At 33.7% G+C, this 9,413-nt stretch overlaps 1 protein-coding gene across 2 annotated transcripts in view; it reads left to right on the top strand.

The window, feature by feature from the left end:
• The window catches only part of LOC107042795 (GPI inositol-deacylase), a 13,949-nt gene continuing 4,536 nt past the window's right edge, over window positions 1–9,413 (top strand). The window contains exons 1-7 of one of the 2 annotated variants that reach the window (XM_015263980.1): window positions 1–39; window positions 148–349; window positions 2,936–3,089; window positions 6,211–6,321; window positions 6,398–6,501; window positions 6,989–7,432; window positions 8,162–8,910. In XM_015263980.1, coding sequence (XP_015119466.1) covers window positions 203–349; window positions 2,936–3,089; window positions 6,211–6,321; window positions 6,398–6,501; window positions 6,989–7,432; window positions 8,162–8,910 — 1,709 coding nt within the window. In that variant the 5' untranslated portion in view covers window positions 1–39; window positions 148–202. Of the gene's footprint in view, window positions 40–107; window positions 350–2,935; window positions 3,090–6,210; window positions 6,322–6,397; window positions 6,502–6,988; window positions 7,433–8,161; window positions 8,911–9,413 lie in introns of those variants that run through there. The other variant, XM_015263981.1, reaches the window with a different exon arrangement.

Here is a 9,413-nt window from a genome sequence, read left to right as displayed (position 1 = left end):
TGAGTGGCATTACTCAACAGAGGAGTAAGAAATTTACAGGTTAGTTCGACATTATTATGTGAATTACTGTCCACCCGAATTAGGAGCATTCACTAATATTCCTAGAAGTGCTTGAATTTGAATATTTGACTCATCTTTCTTAAATAGTGTTGGATCATGCAGTGATATGAGCAGATCTACAACGGAAAGTATCAAGTGAAAAATGAAAGTTTTTGTGGTGCATCTCTCTATTTTCTTCATATCAGTCATCATATTTATTATCTATACACTCGGTGGTCTACGTTATGTCTCAAATCTCGAAGAGAACACGTGCGATCTGACGTACATGTTTGAGTACCCACAATATGTTGTGAGTAAACTATTACTTTTGATTCGTCCATCGCTATTTTAATTAATTGCAAAGCGGAGTAATAAATCTATTCTCATACTTTTTTTAAATTGGACACTCAAAAAATTTGCGAAAAAAATTTTTTTTTTTCAAAATTCAAATTTTTGAAAAGAGTTTCAATGGGCAATGCAGACACCTGATAAATCTGTGTAGGATGGACTAAAATAAACACTCAAAATTTTTTGCAATAATTGAATTTTAAAAAATTACTTCTTGGTAACACGTATAAAAAAATTCAATAGGAAACCTAGCGAATTCACTAGAAAATTCGGTTAGAATTCTACAGGAATTCTATGGGGTTTCTATAGGATTTCTATTGCAATTCTATTGAACAATTCTATTTGTTTTTTGCGCTGATTCTATTTGATATTTGATAAGAACAAGCCAATAGATTTCGAATTTCTGGTTAAATTTTTCTCCTGAGATTTTTTCTATAAGAATGCTCGGCCATCAATTTTCTAAGTTTTTTCTACTCGGATTTTGTAATGCGAAACAAAATAAAATCCAGCGGAAAAAACTTAGAAAATTTGTGTCCAATAATTCTAATAGAAAAAATCTCAAGAGCAAAATTCGAACAGAAATTCGAAATCTATTGATTTTTTCTTATCGAATATCCAATAGAATCAGCGCAAAACACAAATAGAATTTTTCGATAGAATTCCAACAGAAATCCTATAGAAACCCTATAGAATTCCTATAGAATTCCAATAAAATTTTCTAGCGAATTCACGAGATTTTCTATTGAATTTTTTTATGCGTGAAAGTCCACAACCGAAAAATTATTCCAGAGTGGGGTAAAATGGATACCCGAAAAAGTTGACCTTATTTAACTATTTTTTTTAATTCTTTCTATTTCATTGGTTTTATCGAAGTAATTCTCGATTTGAAACCCCTCCCCTAGCCTGCCTCCCCTCCTTTCTTTTCCTCTCATTATCTGCGGTATCATGGCCGTCTTACTCTTAGCTGTGCCCCATTCGAGCTAGGACTGCACGGGATACCATGTAAAACCCCAGTCGCACAACCGGCCGATTGTGCAGTGCCCTAATATATCCATCTGTCACACTGACTGGATGGAGACACTAGGCCGCTACACCGTACCTACCCGCCCGCCCACAATTTCTGTGCGAGCGAGGTGTTCCTAAGCGGTCACCCATCCAAGTACTAACCCAGCTCAACGCTGCTTAGCTTGGTTGTCCGCCGGAGCAACACCTCACCCACTTTTTTTTTCCCAAGTTTTTTATTCATTTTTACAAGTGTTATTTACAATATTTACAACTATTTACATAAAAAAACTGGTATATAAAAAAAATTAGTCTATTTTATTTGGGTTTATAAACATTGTTCACTCTGTGACCAACACCCCACCCACCTAACCATTACAGTCGGTGCCCTATTTAACTTTTAATCAAGAAAATTTTCAACAGACATTTTCCAACAGAATCGTGTATCTTTTTATAAAGAGAAACTAGAGTTGGAAGAGATGTTAACAAATAAGCTTTAACTCTATTAAATGTTGCATTGAAGTTTAAAATATAGAATAGCTTTGGATTTCCTGTTTTAGTATTAAAAAAACTTTGAAATTATCTATTTTTTCAATGAACAATTGCACGCCCTACACAACTGACCTTTTATCAATTTGCGAAAATTGTAAGATAACTACTTTTCTACTTATAACGGAAATCATCATGAAACAATGGGAGGAAGGGAGAATAAACGCGCAAAGAAGAATTTGGTTCACCCCCCCCCCCCCCCCCCNGACAAAAGTCAAAAATTAGCTTTTTTTTTTCAATTTGAAAATCGCAGTCATAATTATTGTTTCAGAAATTGAATAACATTGTTGAAACATAAAAAATTGAGGAAGATATCGAAGTGCCCATTTTACCCCTTTTTTGCTTTACCTTACAACTCCTACGACGCAGTCTTATGACAATGTGTTCATTTGTATAAACTTCAAACGAAGTCGGAACAGTAGATTTGATCCATTCAACTCACTATTTGAATCTGGTGTCCATATTGCCCCACCTTCCCCTAGGAGGTGGGCGGTCACCGTGGAACTTTTTTATCTTTTCTAATTACCAATATCTTTATCTTATTAATAGGTTTTTCTAACCGTTGTAATTATTTTCAAAATTCAGATGACAATCGGTTGGCCTAAGCGGTCTTCAGCAATTTTAGAAACGTACAAATGAAGTTGAAGTTAAAGAATTCTTTGTGATGGCCCCAATCTCTTTATTTATAAATGGAGATATTGGGATTTGGAGAAGCTCACAAAACGTTCCACTTTGTCCCGCCTTCCCCTATTCAGTTTTGTTATTAAATTATTAACAAAAGTTTGTTAGTCCATCGCTAAAGGTAACAATGTTTGGTCTTCTCTTCATGTTTTACATCTATTGTTTCCATTTTAGCCTGTAAAAAAAATGTCATAATTTTTTTGTTGGACACTTATCTATTTTGGAAAAAAACCTTGTATTCTAAATCTTACCACTTTATAACTGTATCTCGCAATTTGATGACACTTTGGTAATACCTGCGTTCTTTGGGGTTTAGAGAATTGAATTGGACGATAAAGTTGAGAAACTCTACCCGAGATATGGCCTGTATGCTTATGGAGAAGGATTTGTTACTGATAAGTTGAGGAAAAAGCAATTCACTGGGATTCCCGTGTTGTTCATCCCTGGGAATGCTGGATCACATGAACAAGGTTGGCTAAAATTGTTTCTCAATGTTTTTGACCTCTCTGTTCATCATGTAGCAGAGCTTATTAACATGATAATTCAGCAGTAACATGGCAGGATAAACTAAGTCAGATATAAAAATTTTCATTGGGTGATTACCTCGCAAATTAACTTTTGTTTTGGAAGATTTAGATTTTCCAGAATGCTATGAAATGTCAAGAAATGATATTTTTCGGGTCATGTCTATATGAATGTACACTGAGAAAAAAAATTGCTTTTGCTAAGTGTATTTACTTGCCACAAGTAAATGTATATAAATATCTGCATAAGACATGTGTAAATTTTCTTGTAGTTAGTAAATATAATTGGCAAAAGTAATTTTTTTTCTCAGTGTATGTGACAACTTGGGTTTTTGGTCATTAATTTTTAGAAAATTCAACATAAACTAGTCAACGGTGGTTCGCGACCTCCGCTAGATTAATTTATTTATCTACAGTAGAGGCTTTGTATAAGATACCTTAGGGACAGTAGGAGAGTGGAATTCCGGAAATCCCTATGCCCCCACTATGCGCGTCCATAGAGAGGAGAGAAATCGGAATCAGCGGGTTTCAAATAAAATTTGAAACCCGCTGATCATTGAATTCGGGCGCAGCCTCACTCGTTGCGCCCGAGTTCAATGAAATGTTCATTTTTACTAAATGAATATCGATAACTAATCAATTTATATCTGTTTAAGGTTTTGAATTTGTATCGCCCGCATTCCCTTTTCTCTCTAAACATAACTCCACGTGATTGTATGGCAGCTGATGTTGGGGGATTGTTGGTGGACTCGAGAATAATCACAGACGAAAAAGTACGATTTTTCCATGGGAAAAGTGAAAAAAAAATCGATGTATATTTCCATTACTTGAAAAAAGTGGTGTGACCCCCCCCCTTAAGGTCATTAGACCCTCATGATCACTTCGTTCGTCCCTCCCGTTTGACCCTTAACACCGTTTGATCCTTACAACTACTCTCTTCCCGTTGAAGAATTGGGCCATAGGCCCAAAATGGGCCGTAGGTATCTTATGAGAAGCCCACGAAACATAAACATTCGGAAGGCGATAAAACTGCCGAGAGTGGGGGTAGGCCTCCAACGCTCGGAACGCGAGGTATCTTATACGAAGCCTCTACTGTATGTTATTTTATTTTATTTTCTTCCCATTTCACAAGTTACAACATTGAATGAAGAGGAATTCCTCATAAATGACATGAGAATACAGATTGACAAACAATGTGCGATAATCATGCCTAAAATTTTTCATTTCTTTCTTTTTCTTTAAATTAATTAGTACCAATCATCTGAAAAAGTGAACGAATGTGAACATTTCACAACCCTTTAATTTCATTTCAATGGAACCGAAGAAGGAAATTGCAAAGAGAGATCGATCATCACCAATCAGTATCAATAAAATGAAAAAATCGATTTTTTACGTCGTTTCGAAATTTTTCAAATAGTTTTTTTTCTTCTTAAAAAATGAAGGGGGATTATGATTTTTAATTTCTCTGATCGTATTCCGTTCACAGAAACAAGAAATACGGAAAAGGTAGGGAAGGAAAATCAGAAATAAATTTAAAAAATCGATTTGTCAATTTTGAAAATTTCAAAACGTTTTTTTTTTCAATAATGAAGAAAAACCAATGTTATTGTCTTTCTATTATCTAATTCTGATGGAAGAAAATGAAAAAAGGAAGAGAAACGAGATCAACACGAAAAGAGAGTTTTTAATTTTTCAATGTCTAGGGAAAATTTTAAAATTGATATATCTTTTCGAATGATGAACCAATAACCGTAAATTCAATTCCTATCCTCACATTTCCATAGAATACATCAAAAATAGCAAAGAATTCAAATCGGCGATGAAAAATTTTATCAGATTATTATTATGTAATACGGTGAAATTTGTACATAAAAATATCAAATTTTGGCTCATTGTAGCTAACATTAAGCTGAACTTTGGCGCGTTGTTTCAGCTTGATCGGTCCAGTAGTTCCTAAGATATAACAAGTTGTTTTCTTATCGAAAAATAATTTTTATAAAATACTAATATATTAAAAAACGTAATTTGGACGATTCTGCTGAGGCATAAATTCTTTTAAAACTTCCCCATACAACTTTATTTAAAAAAATGGAGAATTGAAAGTATTCAAATCTATAGTATAGTCTAAATGGAACGGTTAACAAGGATAGAACTACTTTCCATCAACCCGACATTGCTCATAATTGAAGCAAATTAGGATATTCTATATTATGATTAAGAGTTGTTGTTCCAAAACTATTACAGACTCTCAATAATGTAACCTCTGAAATCCTATTATTAAGGAAAAAAATGAAACACCGAGGGAAGTTTGTAATGCAATAGTCGTGATAGTGTGCATGTTACAAAGTGAAATATAAGTTCTCAATGAAAAATCTTGGGAAACCCAGTAAAAAGAAAAATATAAAATTAAATTAAAACAATTAAAAGTATAATTTCAATGATTATATTCTTCGACCGTATGATAATAATTATAAAATTATCTTAATTGGCCTGTTGACGTCAGAACTCATAAATTAAAAGTGCAACATCATAACGTAAAATAACACCATTTGTGAGTTCTGATTTTCATAACGGGGTTTTTATCCTTTACATGCACTGAAAGGGTGTTGAAATTTAAATTGAGGTTTGTTTTGCAGGAAATGAATAAAGATTGAGTTGTTGTCCTGAAGAGGATCTCTACTGGAGATCGAAACGTTGACAACAAAAATTTGACTTTTATTGTTTTTTCTTTTCACTGACGACCGCTAGGCCAATTAATATAATTTCACAATTAGAAATATCATTTTTTTCAACAATTACAATAATACAGAGTATTACGAAGTCTCCTCTGTAAGTATTGTTCACCGATGGTTTTTACAAATAAAATGAATTCTGCCCTAAGGGATAGAGATCAAAAGAGAGACCAATGTGAGATCCAATCTCATTTGATTCTTGAACACCTTAGCTCAGCATATAGACTAACGATTCTTTGATAATGATGGATATTGTATGTTGTATCTGTTGTTTATTGAAAAAATGTCCAAATATCGTGGGAAAATTTATAAGACCATCTTCTACTGTTTTGCAGTCAGATCGTTGGCCTCAGTGAGCCTCCGACTGGGCCTGAAACAAAGAACTTCGTATCATTTTGACTACTTTTCGGTATCTTTGGCTGAAGGATACTCTGCACTTTACGGAGGTAATAAAATACAAAATCACATTTTTGAAACAGAAATTGGGGTATTTTGATTAATAGATTTCGATGTATTTTTCAGGGGTGCTTGCAGATCAAACTGCATTCGTTGCTGAAAGCATTCAACGAATTTTGAAACTCTATAAGAAGAAGACTGAGAAGATTGTACTCATTGGACATTCAATGGTAAATCGATCAATTTCTTCAATCTCATAACTTTCAGGGAACAGCGAGTTTGAATGAAGATTTTTTTTAGTAAAGAACCAAAATTTGTTAAAGTTGATATTATATATTTACGAATATGAATTTTTGATCGTTGATTCAGAAAATGGAAAAGGTTTTCATTACCAAAGGAAATATGGACTGTTAATGAGAATTAAGTAATTCTCAATTAGCCCATTTTTCGATTCTATGACGGGGAAAGTTCATTCTACCAATTCCTCCGATTATGGAATCATGCAATTCAATTGAATAATTTTTAGTTCAAGGATTGCCAGTGTTGATGTGAAAATAGAGACATCTATTTTTAAAGCAAAGATACGAATGATCTTACAAATTCAAAATTAGTCTCCTCGATTTTTCCCCCTCTTCAATCATTAATCCCTAAACATTTATTTAAATATTTAAAAATATTTATTTATATTTTTCATATTTTTTAAAATTTATCTTCTAGGGAGGGATTGTAGCAAAAGCAGCATTATTACATAACAATCCCGACAACAAAACGTTGGCCAGTCTTCTAATCACACTGGCAACTCCTCACATTCCTCGAATTGCCTTCGACAAGACGACATGTGACTTTTATCATGAAGTGAATAATCGTGCAATGGATCTGAAGAAGCTGGAAACCTCTATTATTTCCATTGGAGGAGGTTCGAGAGACATTGTGGTTACTACTGCTCAAATGATCGATCCTCATGCCGACCTTAGTCTCATCGGCAGCGCAGTACCCGACTGCTGGAAGGCGCTTGATCACCTGTCGATTTTGTGGTGCAGACAATTTGTCATTCCACTCGTACGGGCACTTTTCGATTCTGTTGATATTTCAGAGGGAAATGCCATCATCTCCAATGATCATGATAAACGATTGCAGGCCTTTAATTATCATCTCACGAATGTAAGTGAAAATTTAATCACTTTTTGATTGAATGAATGCATTTATTCATACTTAGACTTTATTTTTTTTGCGTTTATATTCAAGTTAAATAAATAGTTTTATTTTCACTATAAACAAATGTTGTTTTGATCCAAATAATAACTTTGTTAGTTAAAAGTGGAATCATTGTCTAGACGGTGAACGGAACAAATTTATCAATATGCAATGATCCTTCATTTAGATTTAACAAAAGCTTATTCTAATAGAAAATTTATTTGTATAATATAATTGAAACTTTTTCATTGAAATAAATACATGAGTTTCTTAGTTTTGGATAGGCAAATTTATGAAATACATAAAAAAACTTTTAAATGACAAGTTTTATCCGATTCAAACGCATCTCTGGGCGCAACAATCTCAAAAAAGGGAAAAAGTGCTGCACTAAAATTTCCGCAGTGACGAAAAAAAATCATTAATTCCCGATTCTGAAGTTTTTTCGGTGGATAATTGATCAACCATACTTTGCGATAATGCGTATTTAGATATAAAAAAAAATCTTTTTGATATTTTCTCCTAAATTCACCCATTTGAATGATTTCATATTTACCAGAATGTAAGAGGCGGAGAGTAAAGTCTACGAAACAAACTATATGAAAACCGAAAAAAATCTTTTTGAAATAATCCCTCATCAAAAGTCCACAAAACCGTAGATGTGGTTTCTCATTTGATGTAAAAATTTTTCTCTTTCAGAGATACGCAAATAAATATTTGACTCATTACCACGAGAAAGTAACGTTTCATTCCCCTGGAGAATGGATTGAAATTACGGAAGAACAGTATACGTTCAGAGAACTCAACGATAAAAACAAAAAAAAATCAGATTCATCACAAATTTACTTGATGATTCCAATTGATCAAAACTTCACTCATCTCGGTATCGATGCAATTGATCTGGAAGTGCAAGACTGGCTCTTCACATGTTCTGCTTCTCATGATCGATTTAAATCCTGCAAATGGGGATGGAACCTGACTAACCAAACGAGAGTTATTCCAACGTTTAAAAGAGACCTGAAGAAAACTGTTGACTTAGATCTGAAGTATGTACGATCAAATGAGGAACTGACACATATTGTGGTGAGAATACCCAAAACGACGTCAGATTCATCAACGATCCACATTGATCTATACTCTCTAGACGATTCTAGCACATCTAGAGGAGTAATCATCCCTGACACTAGCTTGAATTGGATTCCAAGGGGAGTTTCCACGATCTCACCAGTTTCCAAATCCTCACTTTTGAAATTAACTGGAACAAATACTCGACATTATGTTCATTTAAGAGGATTTAGCGACGTGCTTTCTGTCAAATTGAAAAAACTTGATGTGAATACTCATGACGATAATGATAGAAAGTACGCCCATGCTGTCATTGAACTACTTGAGCCACAGAGTAATTCCAATTCGACGGTTATCAATCAATTCCGTGTGTTATCCATCGGGTGAGAAAATAATGAACGAATTGAATATTTAACTATTGATTATTTTGTATTCAAATGATATGCGAGAAGAGGAAGAACAGTCTAAAAATATAATGGCGATTAATTCTGCAGATATCTCCTAAAGTTTGCGATTCACAGATAAATCTCAGACCTTTTTGGAGAGATATTAAGGTACTTCCTCAGTGAGTTATACTTGGTGAAAATTTAGCAATGAACTGAAGACCTAAAATTTGGATCATATGTTGTTGAGCACATGTGAAAACGATTCCCAAAATTCCAAGTATTTTTTCCACGCCAATTTTTGAGATATGCATCGACAAAAACTTAAAAAAGACAAAAATTGAATGTTTGACGATGGATATCTCAAAAATTCGAGTGGAAAAAATACTTGAAATTTTTGGGAGTCCTTTTTACATGTCCTCAACAACATATGATCCAAATTTTAGGTCTTCAGTTCATTGCGAAATTTTCACCAAGTATAACTCACTGAGGAAGTACCTTAA

This window comes from Diachasma alloeum, unplaced genomic scaffold (genome assembly GCF_001412515.2).
Source record: "Diachasma alloeum isolate Michigan unplaced genomic scaffold, Dall2.0 Dall_scaffold_00521, whole genome shotgun sequence".
Lineage (NCBI taxonomy): Eukaryota > Metazoa > Arthropoda > Insecta > Hymenoptera > Braconidae > Diachasma > Diachasma alloeum.
This window is presented reverse-complemented; position numbering and strand designations above follow the sequence as displayed.